The sequence below is a fragment of the Lissotriton vulgaris genome, chromosome 2_1 (genome assembly GCF_964263255.1).
Source record: "Lissotriton vulgaris chromosome 2_1, aLisVul1.2, whole genome shotgun sequence".
NCBI classification, from domain to species: domain Eukaryota; kingdom Metazoa; phylum Chordata; class Amphibia; order Caudata; family Salamandridae; genus Lissotriton; species Lissotriton vulgaris.
Genome location: NC_141687.1, coordinates 1,994,330,105 through 1,994,353,114, shown reverse-complemented (window position 1 = coordinate 1,994,353,114; position 23,010 = coordinate 1,994,330,105). Strand labels below are relative to the sequence as shown.

Below are 23,010 nucleotides of genomic sequence, written 5' to 3'. Positions count from 1 at the left end.
GAAACCTTGATGGAGGCCCCTGCTTTGTTTTAGAGCATTTCGAAACAGTTTACCATCCTAACTGTAGTAGGCAGGCTTGTGATCCTGTGCCCTACAGTAGGTGCTCTTATTACTGCATAACCCCTAACTGAGGTGCAGGTGCACCAAATCTATGTATTCCCTCTAAGTGTACTTGGCCTACCCTATGTGTGGATGATGATAATTCGGGAGCTATGTATTACAGGTGAAACTGGATGATGATAGGTGGTTATTCATGTTCCCTTGTTAGGGCTGCTACGTTTCATTCTTTAGGATGGATGTCATTCTATGTCTTGTCATAGGATGAAAGGTATAATTTTTAGGAACTACATATTACGTACAGTGATGGAGAAAGGTGTTCCTTTCATATTTTTCCCATTACGTGTGCAATTTATAAGTATTGCTTTAATGCACTAAAAGTGTCATGACAATTACCTAGTTAGCAAAGTGATTATTGATCTGTGTACTGTTTTGACAACTGCCTAGTGGCAAGATGATTTATGGGATTGTGGTCTAATGTGTTTTATGTATAATAAAAAAGGATATTTTTATATAACCTTGTGTGTAGTCTCTTTTGTGGTGTGCCTAGTGTGTCACTGCTGTGTGTGTGGCGCACAACAGCTTTTCACATTGCCTCTGGTATAAGCCGGACTACTCTGCCAAGCTACCAAGGGGCCGAGCAGGGATTGTCTTGAATGTATAACTGACTTACCGTGACTAGAGTGGTGGTTTCTGCCCTTCTTAGGTGTATACCCTAGCCAGCCAGACACCCCATTTATAAAAGAAATAAGTCAGACACACACCACAGATTTGCACAGTTAGAGAACTGCAGAGTGAACGGTATGAAAATTAGACAACTGCTGAGTGAGAAAAAGTGTACATAATCGTGGTCTGAAAATTAAATGTACTTTCTACGTGACTGCTCCTTTTCATTGTCTGTTAGCAGAAGGTGGATGCAGGCTCATTGGCACATTCTACATCACGCCATGCCCCACAAATGATCAAGGAAGTATTGCAAGAGCTGCTTTGCAGTACTTAGCCACAAAGACTCTGAGATTCGCCAAGCATGCTTTTTCGTTACTTCATGAGATCCATAACAAACAGGACCTACGAGAGGCCTACAGAGACCCAGCAAAAATCTACTTCTGCGTCTTAGAGAAAGGAGTGTGAATGGCGCTTGGTTCAAAATAAGCAACACGTCAGTGTGCGAGACTTATTAATTATTGGCAGACAAGAGAGTACAAGAAAACAATAAATCAATGAAAGACGGAGTAGGACCTTTCACTTTAGAGGATGAATGATTTACAGGTAATTAACATATGCTCTAAATTAACTAAAGAAATAACAAAAAATGCTGCTGCAAGAAGGACAGCATCAAACAAATCGTTTCTTACGTAAATAAAACACGTGTTCAGCCAACAACATCTGGAAGCAGAAACCACTTTACACATAAACACCTAGACATTATGTGTCGGTAGTTAAAACGCCGGAAGCAGGAAGGAAATGGGCTAATTTACAGCTGGTGCTCATAGATGTGTTACCAAACCCCCATTGTCTTTCAAACTTCACATCCGTTTTGTTGCTAGGTAAAGAGCAACTGACAAAGAACTACCAATGCAATCAAAACAGAGAGTGATAGATGAGGTGGGGGGGGGGGGGGCTTGCGTGTGTCTGTGTGTGAGAGAGTGAGAAAGCGGTTTAGAAAGCTATCCTATTTAATCTCAACTGTTACTTTTAACTTGACTTGCGATCTATGGTCTAGCTAACTTCTATCACACCTCAGTACAACTACAAGCTTAGCATGACAAATGCAATAATACACGTCGTTTGACAAGAAGTGAGTTGAACGCTCGCCACTGACAACTGTAATGCTGTGTCGAAGAGCTCAAACCCCAGCAATATATAGGTTCGGCCTTTGAGCCTTCTGCAGTCAGTACAGCGCCTAGAAACATTTGCAGCAGTGTGTTATGAATTGCTATGTATAAAACAAGTTATTAATAATAATATCTTACTTCACAGAAAATCCAGTGTCCGAGTGTAGACTGTCGCTTGTGAAAGATGGGGGGTTGTCTTCGTCTTCTGTGAAGGAGTCAGATGATTCGGAAGGTGTGCTCCATGGATTGACGCCATGTTGTACTGGAGACTGCGGAAGGGAGAGGAGGGATTTCATCAAGGCAAAGGACACTTGGTTGCTGATGGAGTAGATTTTGCTGCAGTGCTCTTCGGCCTTCATGAGCTCAGTAGACTGGGTGGCCGTGAGTGGGAAACTTCTTGTTCTCTGGCCGGGAGCTTTAGCCATCAGAAGCTCTGGTGAGTGTGTGCATAGTGAATCTGTAGCTTGTTCATTGCTTGTACTACTGCTTCTCCTTGCACTGTACCTGAGAGCTAGTGATGAATTAGAAGTCAGTTCGGGATCTGCTGCATCAAAGTTCACCAATGCACTGGATTTTACTGGGCTGGTGTCTGCACTTTGAGGCTCTGTGCTCCTCATGGGGTCTTGACTTAAACGAACACCTATGGAATTAGTTGCCTCTGCCTCACTAGAAGTATACTGGGTTGTTGTTTGCATTGTTGCTTTGGGAGAAGGTGTTCTGGTCCCTTTTTCTGGCCCTTGGCTTGTGCTGAAGGTTTCAAAGGAGCTTATCTTCTGTTTTATTGATGAGGTCCTGGTTGAAGCAATCCGTATGCTGGACTCCCGCTCTCGGCCAGGGGTTTTGAGCTGCCCCACCACAGTTCTGTCACAAATGGGTACCGGGTCTGATATTCCATTTCTGGAGCCTCTGAGACTCTGTCGAAACCAGGCAGGTTTCGGGGCCACAGGGGGGCCCTTCTTCATTCCAGTCATTTCTTCAACTTTGCATGCTTCCATTTCAAATCCGTCCAGTGCTGCATCTGAGCGCAGGGGGGACAAGTCTTCATCAGTCACACTGAGGTTAGATTCCATGTCCAAGTGATGCGCGTCTTCGTCCGCAGCAGGATTAAACAGGCTTTTTATGCAGTCCGAAATTCTAACCCAAGGGTCCTCTGTTGTGGCCTCAAAACTGTGCTCCACCCGTGCTTGTCTTCTAAGTAATGGCCTTTGAGCTGATGAGAGATATTTCCCTACAAAACAAAAATACAATCATGGAATGTAAAAATATGTCTTTGCATTGTATCTCTCAGTCTGGTACAACATAAGTTATTTTTTAGTTGGTTTTTGCGTGCGGATGAAGATGGGCGATGCTTAGTCAGGAATTAACATCACGCACTTTTTTACCACCTTGGTTCCAAAAGAAATCACGTAAATGATCCTTTGACTGTTATACAATCATACATCGTGCATAACATCTTATAGGAAGTGTTAGAGTAATAAATGACTTTGGGTGAAAAGCATGCACACGCTTTGGAAGAGGAATCACCTTGTGCACATATGTTCAAGGCAAGCCCAGAGTGGGTAGAAACTCAGGAGGTGGACCAGCTGTAAACTGAGAGTCTCACATCCGGACGAGAATCAGCTGAGGCCAGGAGCAATGACTCTATGATGTCACTGAATAAGGAGGAGAGCAAAAGAGGAGATAACCGGTTCTGCTTCAAGACCCTGAAAACTAATGCCTCCTTCAAGGACACCAGAGTGGGATTTTTATAAATGAATCTCCTCTTCTCAGCAAACACGGATTGTCCTGGCACAACTCTGGTCACAAACCTTGCTCCGTGGCCATACGAAAGGTTTCTTTTTGCCTTCACCTCTTTTGTCTACTGTTTCTCTGAGACCTATCAAGCATCTTCCTAACACAACCGGCTGTTATACACTGATATTTACCGTTGTTGCAGGCACATGTAAGCACATTAATATCCGAACAGGTTGTGTGTCAAAATGCATAACCACCAGAAAACTCCAAGAGCTCTCTGAAAGGAGCTAATTATTGGGTCTTTTGAAGCCGTATTATCTCCTCCCTTATAGTAGCCGCTGACCATCGGTCCAAGGGCCTGTTAAGGTTCTGATCAGCATCATGATCGATCCTAACCTGGCAGTGCCATTCTTTTCCTACCTAAAATACCAGCTCTCCCTTTGACTTTTTCAGAATGGTTTACATATGAAGTAATTGCCGTGGCATCCATGTTGGACGTCACTCACACCAACTGCATCCAAAAACTACTGGTTGCAATGGATCTCATTCCAAAATTAATTTGCTTTAGAAAACTCATTAGAACACGCCTTCTAATTCACTTCTTCCGTAAAGAACTGTACATCAAGATCACTGACCTCAAAGAAGTGTCATAATCCATAGCTACGCATACGTGAACTGGACCACGTGATACCCCTTTCCATGCCTCATTTCCCCAGTGCTCGAATGAGGCACTGAGTTCCAATAGCACCAAAATCACCACTGACGCCATGCTATTTGGGCTTCTGCAAACACTTAGAAGCATTTTCTCCTAACTAACATCCACAGAGCGATATGGAAAATGCTGTTCAAGCCCTACTGGTTGGCAAATTCGTCAGATGTCTCGATCCCAAGACTACACCTTTTGTTTAATCCATGTGTCCTTTTTCTTGTTTATGCTGTTTTTTAAAAATCTATACTTGGTCAAAATTGCTTTTAAGGTCATGCTAAGCGCAAGCGTGTTCTATAAACATGCTCATACATAGCATCTAATTTCTGTCTCAGATAGCTGGTTTAAACATACTACAAATGTGTGTTACAGGGTGACTGCTGGGTATGATGTACGTTTTCATCATTACAGACAGCGATGATATGTGGTGTTACAACCTAATTAGCTCAACCGTGTGAGTAGACGAAGAGTCTTTTTTAAAGACTAGAGTCCCTGGAATCAAGAAATTCTGACTTCATGTAATACATTGCCTTAACCATTGATTGACTGGCACAGCAGTTGAGTGGAAACAGACTGAACAATCCGGGGAGATCCATGCGTGCTTTTCTAACGCAAGCGCAACCACGCTTGCCTTACCAGATATGCGTGGTTTAGGAAATGCGTGGTCTAGAGGCTGAGATGGGTGGGCCCAGGAACATGAAGGATCGGGAGACGATGCGATGAGGTGAGTGGGGCTGTGGCCGGGTTTTGTGGGGTAAGGTGTGGGGGTAGTTTTCAAGGGTTGGGATTGTTTTTAGGGCTCACGGTTAGGGGAATGGGATTGTTTTCAGGGCTGGGTGGCGGGTTGTTTTTAGGGCTGGCGGAGTTTGGGGTTGCTTTTAGGGCTCAGGGAGTGGGGTCGTTTTTAGGGCTTGTGGGGGTTGGGTAGTTTTTGGGGGTCAAGGGTGTCAGGGTAGTTTTTAGGGATCAGTGAGGGGGCAATCAGTTTTAAGGGCTCGGGATGCGGTACTTTTTAGGGCTTGGGGGGCTCGAAGTAGTTTTTAGGGCTCAAGGGGGTATCGGAGAACTTTTAAGGGATTCTGGGTTGGGTTCGTTTTTAGGAGTCACGGTGTGGTCGAGTACTTTTTGGGGCTCAGAGGCATAGGGGTAGTTGTTAGGGCTAAGGGCAGGTGGCATACGTTGGGATCTTTACCACACATCCCTATACCAGTCATGTCTTTACCACAAAAGTGCGTGGTAAAAGCATGTGCGGTAAAGGCATGGGTAGAAAAGGAATGCTCTCCGGGATGTAATTTTGCTTGCTCGCGGTCGCCAACTTGACGTTGAGGACCGCGAGCAAGCAAAAAATTACCGCGGCTCTACTCTACACTATGCTATGCTACACGTGTTTGCACTGTGCTACGTGCAATTCGCGTAGTGCAAAGTAGCGGAAACTTTGCAAACTATGCGAGCATAGCGTAGTGCTTTGCCCAGGGTTAGTCCATTCTTTAAGATATTTGGGGTTTGTCTGATGTGTTTATCATGCCCGTATCCTATGACTTTTTTTCCAGATGGGTTCATTCTTCATTGCCAAAGGAGCAATGGATCAGAAGTTGTGCGGTACGTGGTAAGTGAGGCAAGGTTAACTGGAATTTTCTACATATGTGATGTAAACACTGAGACAGGGTCTATTAACTCTTCTGCATTTGTCTGAAATGAATATCATCATTGTACATCGTAGACACCTCTATTTTACATCTGCTGCAGTAAAAATATGTGTATTTAGACTACTGTGTCAGTAGAATGACTGAGACAAAAATTAATATTTTCCAAATCAATAACAATTATGCAGACATGTTAAAGTGTTCAATACAATGGCTGTGGCAGTTGTGTGTTACAAGACCTAAGGAAGAGTATCTTCAGAAACTGAGGTTCTACAAAACATGTTTACTACACACTAAGCCTCAATAAGAGCAGGGCTTGAGTCGGGGTGCCACGCAGGTGGATCGCGTCCCCCCACTTATTTTACTAGGAGCTTGATAACTGTAGCTAATGGAGTCACACATACACTCTTTGGCCTCTCATGGGTTGAGATCGGAGCTCATCAGAAAGCTGCTCACGCGCTGGCTTGTCTGATGCAATCGCATCTAAGGCGTGAGCGAGGGGAGGCAATGAGTTTGATGGTGCAAGCCACCTTTCGTGACGTCACTTCCTGTTGTGACGTCAGCGTCCCCCACTTCTTTTTTTAGGACTTGTGCCCTGAATCAGAGCACTGTGGTATATCCAAGGGTAACAACCAATGTGATAACATAACTGCCGTGGATAGGGGCTGTATGATATCCAGTTTAAGGATGAAAGCTTATGACCAGCTCCAGGGCTGTACCTTCCCATAAACGTCCTCTGTGCCTGCAGGTTCCCCTGTCTTTGGTCTTAGCACCAGTTAATCGGACCCCTGATCCTAAGGGTCTCTTCAGGCTGCAAATCTGGTGCTTCTCGGGGATACTCCTTTTATTCACCTTTGATACGGAATTTTGACATTTTACTCTTCATTTTGTAGTCTCAAGTAAGTAGGCCAAGATCCCATTACATTTCCCCGGCTATTTGCAGCATTTCTCAGTTTTGAGGTGCTTTAGTGTCATAATGCATTCAATTTTGTGTGTTTGACTTATTCACCAACATTTTGCGCACATTGGTACATGTACACATGGTTTTGTAAAGAATGTGGCGTGACAGCCAGAGCTGTTGACTTTGGAACAGGGGAACAAGGTTCAAGTCTCGGCGTTGCCTCAACATCCTGTGATTCTGGGCAAAATCACTTTATCTTCTTGAGCCTAACAAAAAGAATGAATGTGTCCTTTTGTAAATGTAAGTGCTGAAATACCTTCGGGTCGAGTTTGCACTATACAAAACTGCCCCAAAAAATCTGTATTTCGGGTTACGCTAAGATATTTGTGAACTTCTTTATATTTGTGAAAATAGTGCTGCAAGATGGAGACTGGATGCGACTGGATGCTGCTAAAATCGGACAACAAGGACAGCCTCATTCACACTTCTTCGTCTAATAAGCTTTTGTTTTCAGGGTCTGTGAGGAATACACAGTGATTCCTTCTGGAATAGAACCATGGCAGTAGTACATAGCCATCTGCATGCAGGGACTACCTCTGAAGATGAAAAATGTACTCCAACCTGATTGGTTGGCGTTTCAAACTTTAAAGATACACGCACTACGGAAGCCAGCTCTGAAATATGAGCTGGACCCACACTCCAGCTTATTAAACATCTCTTAGACACAGACCGGCATGGACCCTGCTTACATTGATACTTTCAGACAGTGGAGCCGAATGCTACCCATTTCCCGTTCAAGAGGAATGAGACTGAAACCCTCGGTTTGTGAGAAGAGCAGACTTTAAAGGACCAGCACCACCTAAACCTAAACTGAAAGACAGGCCCAGCTTCCCAGACTCTGCAACTCATCTCTCTGAACTCTGAGACCCTTCCCATTTCACTAGCAGTTTCATGCTTTTATTGACATTGTTTATCTGTTTGTGAATTGTAACCAGGAAACTTGGTTTCTGCAGGTGTATTTGATCTCCATGTTTTAACAGTATGTTTGCAAAGTCCCAATGTGGTTTGTCTTTATAAAAACAAACCTTGTATGTAATGTAATGTAATTTAATGTAATGTAATGTAAGATACATTTATATAGCGCTACTACCACTTCAAGGAGCATCTTGGTGCTTGTGGCTTGCGCATTCATCTCTTTATTGTAACTCTTATAACTGTATTGTAGTTGTTCCTGGCTCAATCCTCCTTTGAATTAAGCCTTAACTACTTAACAACACCTATCCAGAGATTCAAGGAGGCTGGGAAGCGAAATTCAGTCTTAGAATGAGTGCCCCGGCCCGGGTCCAGGTTAGAGGCGGACATCAGAATTCCACCTTTGATAGTCCTTGGCTGGCCCTGGGTCAGCAAGGATCAGGGAAAACCATAATACCAAGCTGTGCTTCCATCAACCATCTGCTGATGGTTTTCTTTTACAGTCTTTTCATAGTATATTTCTCAAATTCTGGGAGGATGCTACAAATGTGTGGAAATAACAATGCTGTGCATATCTCCTGTTACCAAGTAGCGCGTGGCATCGTCTTAAGCATCAGGTTTTAACACATTTATTTCAACACAATGCTCAGTCTGAAGCAGAATGAAAACACAGACTTGGTTGTCGTAAGTGTTTAGGTCTGCATGCTGTGTAAGGAGCAAATATTTCTGCAAAGGCTGTGCAACAAGCATTGTACTGAAAAGCCTGCGTATGAAGCATTGTTATCTCAGGATGCAATGGTTCTGAAAAGGCTGTTTAAGGAACATTTCTCTCTCACAATGTGAGGGTTATGAAAGCCATTGAATTGAGCATCATGAGCTCAAAATGAGTAGTTATGAAGAGGCTCTGTTGTGAGCTGTGCTGTCTCCAGATGGACTTACGGCACCGGCACACGTGGAATTCGTAATTGCCTGCCCTTCATTTTATTCTTAATATTAGTTGGATAAGTCCATAATATACCTTGATGGTCAATCAAACTATTCCTGAACTTACTAAAAGCAGACGGATGGTTCCAAGTTCCAGCCCTTTGCCACTGTGTGCCAGATGTTTTTATAATAAATGAAAGCAAGACCCTCAAACGCCTTCAAATAAAAGTCCAAATCAATGCTGCTTTGTCGGTTCTCTTTATTCGTGAATTTCCACCTTATCCCCAGGCTAGGCTACAGTGGAAATTCAAGGATAAAGAGAATTGACGAAGCAACATTGGTTTGAACTTTTATTTGAAGGTGCTCGAAGGCCTTGTGTTCCCTTGTGGAGTGCTCCATTAGCTGAGTGTCAAGGGGCTGATCCTTCCCTTTTGGGGCAAAGTTAGAAGTGAGCATCAGTGCAGGCGTGAATTAACTAACAGAGAATGTTCGCCTGCAGAAATTTCCTAGCCATCTAGATTATTTAATTTGCACCAGCGCACTATACATATTGTAAATATTGTAAATGCAATAAAACAAATGCAAACGTGTAACGTGATTACTCATTGAAAATAAGAACAGTGGTTCACTGATCAAAGAAATAACTATGTAACACACTGCTAAATGCCACCTTCTTGCAAATTAGCTCCAACCTGGCAGTTTTTGTAATGTGTTTCTAGCGACTACTCACTGGGTTAAATGCATGGACCCTGGAAGGATGAAAGGCTCAGTTAGATCTGTCGGGATTGAAACCCGGGGCCTACAGGTTTCCCCCAGACCACAGCATCATACGCCTACATGATTGAGCTATTTAACTTTTCTAGCAGAAACAGGTGCAAGCCAGAATTAATTTGTTGTTTGCTGCCTTACATAAAGAATATGGAATCACAAACCTTGTTAAAACATTTTAAAACAGTACGTTTAACATTTTTCACCATTTCATGCGTGGAGAAGAGTGCGTTGTAAGGTAATTCATTATAAGCTTGTTTACCAGAAAGCAGAAGGGTTTACTATTTACAACCACTTTCCTTCCATGGGTAAATTCCATTCATTTAAACGTTTCTAAAACGTCCTTTCGCTCTTCCATCGTTGCTCCACCTAAACACTGGTCATCGCAGCACCCGCCAAAGGGGGCACGGGTCATTCATTAAATGAAGTAAAGGGGGCGAGGGCGCATTTAAAAGCTGCCGCTCTTTGCTGCTGACGTACCTGCGTCTGCTGTCCCGTCCCGCGCGCCTCGATCCGCTGAAGCTGCATAGGGCTGGTCCCCAACACTTGCAAATGAGCACGGCGCAGATGCACTGTGGCTTATAGCAGGTCCATTTCCTTTCACGAGCAGGTTTCCTGCTTCCTGCCAGATAAACAGGAAGTAAAGCCTTGTCAAAATGTGTGAGGAACCACACTCGTTATAGCAAACTTTCAAACCACGTGCAGAGACGTTTTAAGGCATGGGCAAAGTGAGCCCTGTGGCAGGGCCCCAGCCTTTCAGGAGGGCCCCTCTGTTCTGCAGAGAGGCTTGCCCTGATGAGCTTGAATAATTCTTGAACAGAATGTTTAAAACATCGTTTTCCTTTAATTTGTTTTTAATGTGAATTTTGGTGGTGTGTGAGAGTCTATTACAGAAATTTTGCAGACAAAGGTGTTTTAATTTCATGCAATATCCATATGAAAAGTTTCTTTCAGATCAAAACTGCACCCCACATATAAGAAGAAATGGGAGTATGCACAGAGATTTTTTGCAGTAATATTACTGAGCTCCTGCTTTTATACAATATTGAAACACACTTCACTATCCCTGAATATAGATGTAAACACATAGAGATTCTGGACGAGTGTGCCTGTGCACTGTCAGTTACCTGGCCAAAGAGGGCACGAAAGAGCTGGAATTGGGTCATAAATCTGAAGCTATTCCAAACAGGGGCCCCCAAAATACGTTTGGCCCAGGGCCCCCAAAATGCTTAAAATGTCACTGACCATGTGCATTTCATTTAATTTTAAAGTAGACACCAGTCTTACATTTGGTTTAGCTGGAAGGGTCTGGCTGTCTAAATGGTTGAGAGTTTAAGTCCAGGCATGTGTCACGATGGAGCTCTTATCATTTCCTACCCCCTCTGTATAACATGTTGACATTTGTCTAACTTCCTCATCATTTAGATGCAATTCTCAAACAAAATATGCATTCCAAGTTTACAACCGGTCTCAAATTTTCTCATTTAGGGGTCGATTATGATTGCGGTGAATCTGCATCCTCCGGTCCGGTGGAAGCCACCGCCGGCCCGGAGGATGCGGATTCCCCGCGCTGCCCTTGAAAACACCCACCGCCAGATTATGATGGCGGTGGGAACAGTGGCGGACGGCAGATCCGTCCGCCGCTGATCCGCGGGTTGTGGACCACAATATGGTGCCTGTGTCTGCAAGACACCGCCAGCCATATTATGATGGGTGCGGAGACTTGCTTTTCCGCGGCGGATATTCCACAGTGAAAAAGCATGTAGACCTTTGCTTCTGGGGGCCCCTTGCGGGCCCCCAGGATGTTGGGGGGTGGGGGGTGCACTTGGGGGGGTACCTATGGTACCCCCCTGCATGTGCATGCACAAAGCAGCAGGCACCGAGTGGTGCCTGCCGCTTTGTGCTTGCACATGCAAAGCATGCATTTTTAACTGTGCTGTGGGTGCTGCTTTAAGCAGCACCCACCGCAATGTTAAATATACAGGATGTGACCGCCAGGTTGGCGGTCACATCCTAATTCCTATGGAGGGAACGCCGCTGCCCCTGCGGACAGTCCCTCCACCTCGGGGGTGGCGGGTCCGTCCGCCATCCTAATCTTCACCTAAATTTCACGTCTGAAGATCTGCATATTATACAAAAGGGTTGGACATTCAGAACACCTGTGCCTGGCGTCTCTAAAATATAGATTTATTGTAGACATTTGGAGAAAATTAAATATAATACATGGAATTCTGTAATCTCTGTATGAACCACAATCACGTCTTCTTTATAAGCCTGTTGCCAAAGCCAGCAGCCGAGGTGAAAGGTTGGTCAGGCCATGCAGCATAATTGAAGCAGCTGTTTAAAGCAACAACAAACGGAATGCTGCTTTTCTTTCTTCTGCTCTATTTAAGTAGCTTACCGCGATAAGCAGAGAATCTGTTTTTTGCACTCCTTAGACAGAGAAATGCTAGAATATTTCTGCACATTTGTTTTTTTTTAGAAATGATTTATCTTGTTGGAAGAGTTCATACAAGCCTTCAAATCATCTTGAAATATAAAGAAAACAAAACCAGTTTTTATCACAGATTACAATGAAGGAAAATGGCTTATACATATTCAGCTTTCAAGTTAATGCAATAAAGTGAAACAGAGATAGTAGCAAATGTTGCACATTATCTCAATATTAGCAGCAACTTATTATGAATTTACAGAAAGATGTAAAATATTGCACATTGTCCGGAATATTAGCAAAAAAAACTTCCACAGCCCTAACTATACCAATTCGCTCCATAAACTCTGAAATGTATTGTATATACCGGAATTTAGTGTGTAGCAGCATTCAAGTCCCTTAATTTTGGGGAATTTTGGACCATCAATGTTGAAAAGTAGGAATGACATCCAACTGCCAATTTTGCAGAATTATAGACCTTGCTATGAGAGTGATTTAAAAAAGTTGTTTCTTCTGCAGCAATTTTAAATTAGCGGCAGATGAGTAGCCCAAAACTGCTGTCCGTGTATCAATTAAACATTGTATCTCTAATGTACGTCTACAGTATTCACGTATGTCGACACAAAACTGTTTTATTTTCAGACAATTCCAGATATGTGTCCAGTTAGCCTCGCCCTCCATTGAACACCTAAAACAGCCAGCTGATATCTGAGGATTCATTTTATTCAGGAAAGCCGGAGTTCTATAAAGCAGCCATTTCTTATAGTATTGCATACTGCAAACATGTGCCCCCTTTAATGAGGAAAAATTAACAAATTAATCTTATTTCAACCTTCTGTCGAGATTCAAAGGCCCTCCTTAGACTGCCATTTCTCACAAACTTTCATAAATACATGAGCGCCCTAGAGCAGACAGAAGCATAGTGTCCCCTATAAGAGAATGACTAACATCCAATTGTACTCTCATGATACTGCTCTGTTTTTAAAGCCTAGAATGGAGAATCAGTAGAGGGTCTTTGATATGTTTCGATTTTCAAGCTCTGAGTGGATATAAGATTAATAGGTTAAAAACCGAGATTTTCTTATGTAATTGCAAGCAGGAAACTATACCTTCTGAATTTCACCCTCTTGTTAACTCTAACCCGAAGTGCTATTTAGGAATCCACACAACAGAGAATACTAATAATCTATAAGCACTGAACTACTCTCCTTTGATCAGTAAGATAAGGGCTCTTTTTTTTCGATTGTTCAACTTAACCAATATCAATAGAAGGACGCATTTCATGGATTTTTATGTCTGTCATACCGCTCTATTAAATATTTGCTGTGATCCCCTGTGCCTTCAGTTGATGTTTTTTTCATAGAGATAGAGGGAATGTTCTCCCCTTTTATTTGGTCTAATAAAACACCTAGATTGGCGTTACGCACTATATATATAGACAAGTGAACGATGGGGGCCTGGCTCTTCGCGATCTAAAATTCCCAGGAGGGTTCAAAATAGATGGATAATTCTTTCTTAAATGTAATTTTACAGGAATAAAACATAGATAATTTCCTTTGCCTGACTAAATCACACAAAAAGTTCAGATATAAGATCTTACAATGGTCCCTCCCAAGCAAATGTTCAAACCATATGTTATACCAGCCATTAGTGGTGTACCTCGCTTAATGGATATTTACATTGGCAACCTTCCTTTAATAGATAAAAAAAAATGCTTCTAAATGGGAGAGTAATGACTATCGGAGCATTTTGGATTTTTTCAATCAATCAGGGGATTTATAAAGTGTGCTACTCACCCGTGAGGGTTTTAAGGCGCTAGGAGGGTAGGAGGGTTGCAGCTCCGGTTCAATCGAAGAGCCAGTTCATGAGGTTTTTCCTGAAAGTGTGGAGGATGGGAGAGCATCTGATGTTCACTGGGAGCTCAATCCAGGCTTTGGCTGCGAAGTATGAGAAAGCTCTACCTCCTGCTCTGGTTCTGCAGATGCGGGGGTCTCTGCGAGGGCAAGGTCTACAGAGAGAAGGTTCCTCCTAGGTACGTGGAAGGAGACTCTCTCATTGAGGTATTTGGGTCCGATGTTGTGGAGAGATTTGTAGGCATGGGTGAGCAGTTTGAAGGTAACTCTTCTCAACGGGGAGCCAGTGTAGGTTGCAAAGGTGTTGGGTCATGTGTTTGTGCCGTGGGGTTCCGAGGACGAGTCAGGCTGCGGTGTTCTGGATGGGCTGTAGCCTGTGTAGGAGGTTTTTGTTGATTCCGGCATACAGGGTGTTGCCGTAGTCCAATCTGCTGGTTATGAGTGCATGGGTGACTGTTTTTCTGCACTCTGGGGGTATCCATTTGAATGTCTTGCGGAGGATCCGGAGGCAGTTGAAGCTAGTGGAGGCGATGGAGTTGATCTGGTGGGTCATGGAGAGGGAGGAGTCGAGGATGATGCTGAAGTTCCGTGCATGGTATGTCGGGATGGGCAGACTCCCGAGGGCAGAGGGCCACCAGGTGTCATCCCAGGTGGAGGTGGAGGGTACGAGGATGAGGACCTCGGTCTTCTCCGAGTTGAGCTTCAGGCAGCTGCTTTTCATTCAGGCGGCTACGTCTCTCATTCCTTCCTGGAAACTGAGTCTGGTGTCTTCGGGGTTCTTCGTGAGGGAGAGGATGAGCTGAGTGTCATTGGCCTAAGAAACTATGCTGAATTTGCACACCTGGAAGGATTGGACCGAAGTTGAGCCCACCATTAGATCCTCAAAAATGTTGATTCAATAGTCGTTTATTCATGTAAGACGGTTTCTAATAGAATTAGATCCCAGAAAAATAGTTTAGATTTAGTCGATGATTTAATTGAGACTAAAGACGTTGATCTATTAGCTATTAGGTACCCATCTTCAGACAAAATAAAGGAGCCAATGTATTTATAAACACTCGTGAGAAATGAGAGGTCACGTTGTGTCTTTTGGACCTGTGATAAAGGCCCAGCAAGCATACCTACCAATGGTGTAGGTCAGGGCGCTCGGTATAAATAGTTAATGCCCTTGTGATGGCATTCCAATAGGTGTGTATTGATGCGCAGGTCCACTACATATGTATGAGGTCTGCGTCAATACATGGAGAATCTGGGGCATGCAGCATTTGTTGTGTGATAATATCTGTTGATATTGGAAGGGGTAAGATAGGCCCTGTGTAGCATGTAAAAATGTATACGCTTAAACCAGGCTTTATGTGAAACGTGACAGGGACCTTCCAATATCACACTCCATTCTCAATGAGTACAGGGGCGAGTCAAGTCCCTCTCCTATCGATAACGCAGGGTGAGAAGATCTGCTGTAGTGTGATGGCGCATAGAGTCAGCAAACCAGCATGTGAGTGCCTGCCCCCTTCCATCACCTGCAAGTACTGGATGGTGAGATTCGTTGAAGGTTTGAACGTTATGCTCGCCCAGTGCTGCTATAATATGCCTACTAGGATCCGGTGGAGTAAAAATTGACCATCCTCTTCCATTAGGATGTCAAAAGGTGCCAACATGCCCTCTCTGTATAAGTCGGCTAAGGTACTTATTCACGCTGCGTAGCAAGCCTCTAGTTCCACTGTCGTCAAACCTGCTGTATTAGGAGTGTCCAACAGTGCCAATCCTGGTGCATATGGGAGTGTCTGTTTTGTAATGTGTATTCATCTGCACGTAGCATCTGGGCGCCACTCCCAGGAGGAGTGAGTCTGGTGGGCTTAATGTCTAAGGAGTCTAAGGAGGGCCTTTAAATCTCGGCAGAGACTTGGAATAAAATTAATTTATTTAACATTTTTGCAAATTCTGAGCTACTGCAACTGTTAGAAATGGAGTAACTGGTTGGCTAGTGTATGCACCTAAACAAGGCAGAAATCACCACTCTAGTCAGAGCAAGTAAGTTACTCACCAAAGATAACCTGTGCTCACCCCCTGGTAGCTCGGCACATAGCAGTCAGGCTTATACCCAGTGGCAGTGTGTAAAGCAGTTGTGAAACACCCCTGCACCAGTGACACAATGAATATACTGCATGACTATATAAAATGTGTCTATATTGTAGATATATCAAAAGAGCAAAACAACATAAAACATAAGTACTGTGCAAATAAAACAATTACTAAAAGGTAATACGGGTTATCCTGAGTAATACAATAATAATCAGTGACATACAACACATTATCAGTGGATATTCAGAGCGTGAAACGTAACCCACTAGAAAATATACACATGAAGCTTGAGAACATCATATGTCACCATAAATACACGAAGCATAACTGTGCACCCTATGCAATTGCTAACATAGCACACACTATCCTGACAATGTAGTTGTCAAAAATGACACCGCTGATGGCATCCGGGTAGGGAATGCAGCAAGCTAGGTTAGGAGAAACACATACATCACCACAAATCTCCATAAATACAAAGGGTGCAGTGCCCCTGCACACTACTCATCTTTAGGAGGTAAGAGGACTCCAAAGGTAGGGCATAGCTGCACCTGATGGTCTATTATGGAAAATAGGAAATTTGTGGTCTGTCCTTAATTGTAGGAGGACTAACGTTTATTTCCAATGAAAATACTGCCCTTCACTGGTTAATGCGCTGGCCCCAAAGTAAGGCTGCGCTCCTGCACTAGCTAGCACGCACTTGGCATGCAGTTTGAAAACAAAAGGGTCACCATTGTTGTAGAGCAGGTGGTGAGTGACCTGCCCAAGTGACATAAATGGCGGAAGCACTAGCATGCTTCTAAACAGTCCTGCAATGTCTGAAACACCAGGTCACCTCAATGCAGAGCTCCACAACCCACCAATGAATGGGGTGAGCGCTCTATGCCCTGGGTGAATGGTTAAGAGTGTGTTTGAGATTTGTAGTCCATGGCAGGTGGCGGTTGTCACTCCTCTTCCCGCTCAGCTGCGCTACCTTCTTGCAAGCTGAAGTGGGAGAATTAAAATAAATGGTACGGCCAGTGTCTGCCATTGAATGTGGCTCAATTCAACATTTGTCCAGACAAAGGAATGTAAGGTACTCGGTATGTGCCTTGTTGCCAGGACCCTTTACTCACATACCGTCTAATACTGCTGTTCCTCGTGAAATCCTGACATGAAGCAGTGCTTAGTAAAGCACCAAACATTGGGGGCAGGCACTGTTACCATAAAAGGCAAAGCGCCACAGCACGCCCTGGTACAGCAAAAGTTGGAGCGCTCAGTATGACTGTTGCAGTAGAGGTGAAGTGCTGCAGCCCCTGCTGGTCCAGCCAAAGTTGAATCGCTCAACAGGCACTGTTCCCAAGGAGTTGTAAACGTATGCTGGCCAGGAAAGTATGTCAAGACAAGTAGGGAGCAAGCTACCCAGTCTCTCTGGGACAAACTGGGGCACACTAATGGGGGCAGGAGGCAAGCAGGCCAGCACACAGAGTCACTTGGCAAAGTGGCAGTGCCTTCAACAACCTAGCATGCAGCCGGTTAGCACAACAAAGTTAGTAATCCAAAATGGCAGTCTTCCTACAAGCACAGCAGTCCTATGGTGCAGTATGTGGAGCCAGCAGCATCTGCTTACAAGTCCCCACAGTTATGGGGTCAGAACCCTTGTACTTATACTCCAAAATGTCTATTTACAAAAGATGACTTCAGAGGAAACCTTAGAAGTGCACAACACCCCCTTTCAACACCAGCAATGGCTCCAGACATCAGTAGGCGGTAAATCAGCCCATTGATTGAGGGCAGGACACAGCCTATGCAAGTGTGTGTGCACCCACTTCCTTCTCTCCCAGCCCAGGACGCCTAACAGTATGCAGATGGATGTAGATGCCACTCCTTTCAAACCCAACCCTTCTGGTGTGGTGGCTGTCTGGAAAGTATGCACAAAGTGTAGCTGTCACTCTGCCCTAGACGTGGATTGGAGTCAGGCTACAAAACACTAGAGTTATAATCATAGAGAAATGCCCACTTACTAAAGTGGTATTTCTAATATATTAATGTAAAACCCAATTACACCAGTAAGCAGGATTTATCACCTCCATTCTGAACATACCAAACATGGCAACACTCCTCCTTTCAGATCAGGAATTACCACTTAAACACATAAGGAAATTCCCAATGCTAGCATTTAAGAGGAGTAGGTCTCATAGTAGTGAGAAACCAAGTAGGCTGTTTGTCACTACCAGTACATGTCAGACAATTTAGCCACATCTTACCTTTGATTGCACAGCACCCTGTACATAGGGCTACCTAGGGCCTATCTTAGTTGTGACCTATTTTTAGTTGTTGTTTGAATCTGTTTATTGTAAAAAAGTTTCACAGCCATAATTCATTACTGTTCTCAACCAGTTTGTCTTAAGTGTGTAGTGCAAGAAACATATAAGTATCCAATGTCGTGTTACATCATGTGAGACATACCGCAATGTACTCAAATATTATCGCATCATGTGGGTTTCTCTGTATATATAGAAGTCTATTTTGAGTAAGTTATATACAGTTTGGATTTTGAGGTAAAACATAGCATAGGCATACTGTAGTGGGTGTACACCTAAATGTTGGGTAGCAAGCACTTTTCCATAAGTTGTGGCCTACTTGGGAATCCCCCACGCAGACAATGTGCAGGAGAAAAAAGAAATTGGAAATACAATGAAGTTTGTTTTTTTCTATCAACAATAACCGTACGAAATAAAGAAGAGAGAAAAGGAAAGAACCAACCAATAACTTTCAGTGGCTACCCACATCCATACATCAACCCAAGTTCCATACTCAAAGTATGCGTGGTTCTTGTGAGTCACGTACGATCAGACGGAGGGGGTTGGGGGTAGGGAGGGAAGGAGAAAAACCAATAGAGTGCCAACAAATGTCGGGATTTTTCTGTCAGTGTGGAAATGAAAGATGAGGTGAGAGGGATGGAACGTTCCTATTGCTCCGTTATTCAATGCGCCCGATTACCACCTGTGTCAGTGGGCTCCGGTACATTGTTCGCCTCTTAGTGTGCATGCAAGGCTACCAGAATGGAGTCTCAGTAAGTGGAGCTGGGGTATTTCCGCAGCCCTAAAGTGTCCTCTCTGTGCAGGGCTACATTTTCAGCTTGCTCCCAATTGTCTATAAAGTGCCGCCAGGCAGCAAACGTCGGGCATATAGGAGATTTCCATCTGTTTGTGATGAGGTGTTTGGCGACTATAAATCCAGGGTCCAGGAAATGAGAGGGCACCTTTTGTCTTTTGGACCTGTGATAAAGGCCCAGCAAGCATACCTACCAATGGTGTAGGTCAGGGCGCTTGGTATAAACAGTTAATGCCCTTGTGATGTCATTCCAATAGGTGTGTATTGATGCGCAGGTCCACTGTATATGTAAGAGGTCTGCGTAGATACATGAGAATCTGGGGCATGCAACATTTGTTGTGTGATAATATCTGTTGATATTGGAAGGGGTAAGGTAGGCCCTGTGTAGCATGTAAAAATGTATAAGCTTAAACCGGGCTTTACGTGAAACGTGGCAGGGACCTTCCAATATCACACTCCATTCTCAATAAGTACAGGGGCGAGTCAAGTCTGTCTCCTATCGATAACGCAGGGGGAGAAGTTCTGCTGTAGTGTGATGGAGCATAGAGTCAGCAAACCAGCATGTGAGTGCCTGCCCCCTTCCATCACCTGCAAGTACTGGATGGTGAGATGCGTTGAAGGTTTGGACGTTATGCCCGCCCAGTGCTGCCATAATATGCCTACTAGGAACCGGTGGAGTAAAAATTGACCATCCTCTTCTCTTAGGATGTCAAAAGGTGCCAACCCACCCTCTCTGTAAAAGTCGGGTAAGGTACTTATTCACGCTGCGTAACATGCCTCTAGTTCCACTGTCGTTGTCAAGCCTGCTGTATTAGGAGTGTCCAACAGTGCCAGTCCTGGTGCATATGGGAGAGTCTGTTTGTGCAGTGTCTAATATTGACTTTTCCGGCATGGTTGGAGCCCTGTCTGATAAATATAACCCCACTATCAAATGTGCAGCCCCTTGGATATGGACAGCTACATATTAATGTTCAAAGTGAGGGGTTGCTAAACTACTACTAGTGCTGGTGGGGGCTCATGCTTTCGCCAAGGCAACCCTACATCTTGATTTGTTCCAAATGAAGTCTCTCACCTGTTTTTGAATTTCCGTAAAAAGATAGCAGGTATGTATATGGGTAGATTAGTGAAGAAATAAAGTAGTCGGGCAGTAGCACCATTTTAGTAGACCAGCCTTCCCATGACTGCTAGAGGTAATGTGCACCAAAATGTCATCTGCGCCTGAAGCGTAGTGATTGCTCACAAAACGTTGCCCTCAAACAGATCTGTCATATTGTGGTACACTTGCATGCCCAGATATTTGAATGTGCAGTGCTGCCAGATCAGTTGTGCATCTCCTATCCTCAGCTCGGGGCTAACTGTATTCGGGTGGAAAGGGAACACACACGATTTTGTCGAATTGACCTTCAGTCCCGACCTGATCACAGTGTCCCTCAAATACAATAACATGTTGTCAGGGTACAGGGAGACAACATGTTGTCCATCGCCCAAGGTAATGCACCATTGTGCTCCCTGTTTGCGAACTGCTAGGGACAAGGGTTCGATGGCCAGCGAGAATAATAATGGTGACAGTGAGCAACCCTGACACTGACGGTAGAGGACCTGTTTTAACTCTAATGAGTGGGTTGGTAAATAGTAGTTACACCATCCTCAGGAACCTGGTGCCAATTCCATACCTGGTGAGTGCTTCAAACAGATAGCTCCATTCTAGTGAATCGAAAGCTTTCGCAAAGTCCAATACTAAGCACCCAGATCGAGGCCACTCGGTGGGGGGGCATATTTAAAGACCATGAAAAAACGGTGCAGGTTACGGGAGGTATTTTGTGTGGGGACAAACACATTTTGGTCTGGGTGCACCAAACTTTGTACCAATGGTGCTAAGTGCTGCGCAAGTATTTTTGCTAATGTTATATAAATTGTATTAGAACCCAGGGAAGGTGTTTTGCATACAAACGTCTTTAATAAACCAACGGACAAAAATACATTACTCGCCTTTGACAGTTTGCATCCTAAATCCCTGCGGGAAAATCTATCGGTTGGACAGTTTTTCCAGATATACTAGAACTGTTCTGACAAGGGGGATTTTAAGGAAGAGGCTTTTCTTCTGTCTGAGAAACTGCTTGAGAGGGATTATCCTAAAAAGGTGATCAAAAGGGCGAGGAAGAGAGGCTTGAATGCCAACCGGGAACTCCTGTTGTCCAAAACTATAAGATCTGCAACGAATAAACCAGTTTTTGTATCCACTTTCAACACAGCCTCACAACAGATCAAACGTACTGTCTTGAAGAAATGGAGGATCGTGAATTCCAATTGCTTGAGTGTGGAGAAGCCACTCTTTTCTTTCAAAAGGAGTCAAAATCTAAAAGATCTACTGGTCCATACTATACCTAGGAAGGTGCAAAATGGGGGGGCCAGTACTTCTACAGGTTTGCCCCCAGTGATGGGACACACTCGGTGTGGATCCTGTAGTGTCTGCCACTTAACAAACAACACGAAGTGTATTGATATTGGTCTAGCCTACCCTTGGGAACAAAGATCCCATACCAACTGTAACTCTGAGGGAGTTATTTATCTAATTACTTGTCCATGCCAGTCATTGGGGAACACATACCCTGACACTATTGTTTGTTCTTTTATGTTGTTTGTCTTCCCCCTCCCTATGCTCCATCCTAGGCGTGGCTACGCCAGGATGTTTTGGAAGCAGACCCAAGGATGAAGCATGTCACACACATTTGTCTGTGAGTAAGGGCAGTTTTCTAATATACAATTTGTGCCACTACATGTCTGTCACTCTATCGTGGTTTCTTCTCTTCTCTCTACCCCTCTTGGTGTTATAATGGTATATTAAGGGGGTTTGGGGTAGTTGAGCTTTATTGACTCTCTCCCCTTTTTTTGATTAATACTGACAGTAGAGGACCTGTTTTAACTCTAATGAGTGGGTTGGTACATAGTAGTTACACCATCCTCAGGAACCACGTGCCAATCCCATACCTGGTGAGTGCTAAAAACAGATAGCTCCATTCTAGTGAATCAAAAGCTTTCTCAAGGTCCAATACTAAGCACCCAGATCGAGGCCACTCGGTGGGGGCATATTTAAAGACCATGAAAAAACGGTGCAGGTTTCGGGAGGTATTTTGTGTGGGGACAAACACTTTTTGGTCTGGGTGCACCAAACTTTGTACCAATGGTGCTAGGTAATGCCTAAGTATGTGTGCTAATATTATATAATCCGTATTCAGTGTGGGATACGAGCCAAAGAGTTCAGGCTTTTTGTGGGGTTTGGGCACAGATATGACCGACGCCACTCTCTGGGACTCTGAGAGTGTCCCCAAAGATAAGGCTTCATCATATATCTTCAGCAAGTGTGGCACAAGCTGTGATGCATAAGCTTTGTAGAGTTCAGGGGGCAACCCGTCGGGACCCGGCGTCTTGCCAGCGGCCAGTGCTCTGATGGCGTTGTGAATTTCAGTTACAATTAGCAGTTCCTCCAGTTCCAACTGAGTATCTCATGTAATAGTGGGCATGGGTAAGTCAGAGAGAAATATCCTGTACTTGTCTGGGTCGGAATCCGTCTGCGATTGCAGTGTAGTGATGGGTGAGCTTGCCGTGAATGTCAGCTTGTGTATAAGGGAGGGGTCTAGAACTTGAGCGCAATGCTGTGATATGTTTGTGGGGAAGATCTTGCCAAATCAGCCATGCCAGTAGACACTCGTATTTATATGCATAGTCATGCGTGCATGCTGAGTGTGCTGTATAATTGAGACAGCAAAGTCATTTTTATTAGTGTCATGTGTTCCCGCCTCATACTGGCCCATATGGCTGGGTCGGCCAGCCCCTGAGCCATTTGATTTTCCATCCCTTGTAGCTTCCGTTCTATGTTAGTGATGTATCAGGTAAGTCTGCATCTCAAGGTACACTGTACCCCTAGACAGGTGCACCTCAATGTCTCCTTGAAGGTGTCCCATTCGATCAGGCCACTCAAAGCCATACCCGCATTGTGCCTGAAGTAGTCAT

General features: G+C 44.2%; 1 protein-coding gene across 1 annotated transcript in view; it reads right to left on the bottom strand.

Moving 5' to 3' along the window:
- IL16 (interleukin 16) overlaps nucleotides 1–23,010 on the bottom strand; it is a 471,977-nt gene that overhangs the window by 107,978 nt on the left and 340,989 nt on the right. The window contains exons 13-14 of the mRNA XM_086958218.1: nucleotides 10,021–10,162; nucleotides 2,031–3,120 (exon numbers count right to left, since the gene is read on the bottom strand). Coding sequence (XP_086814344.1) covers nucleotides 2,031–3,120; nucleotides 10,021–10,162 — 1,232 coding nt within the window. The remainder of the gene's footprint in view (nucleotides 1–2,030; nucleotides 3,121–10,020; nucleotides 10,163–23,010) is intronic.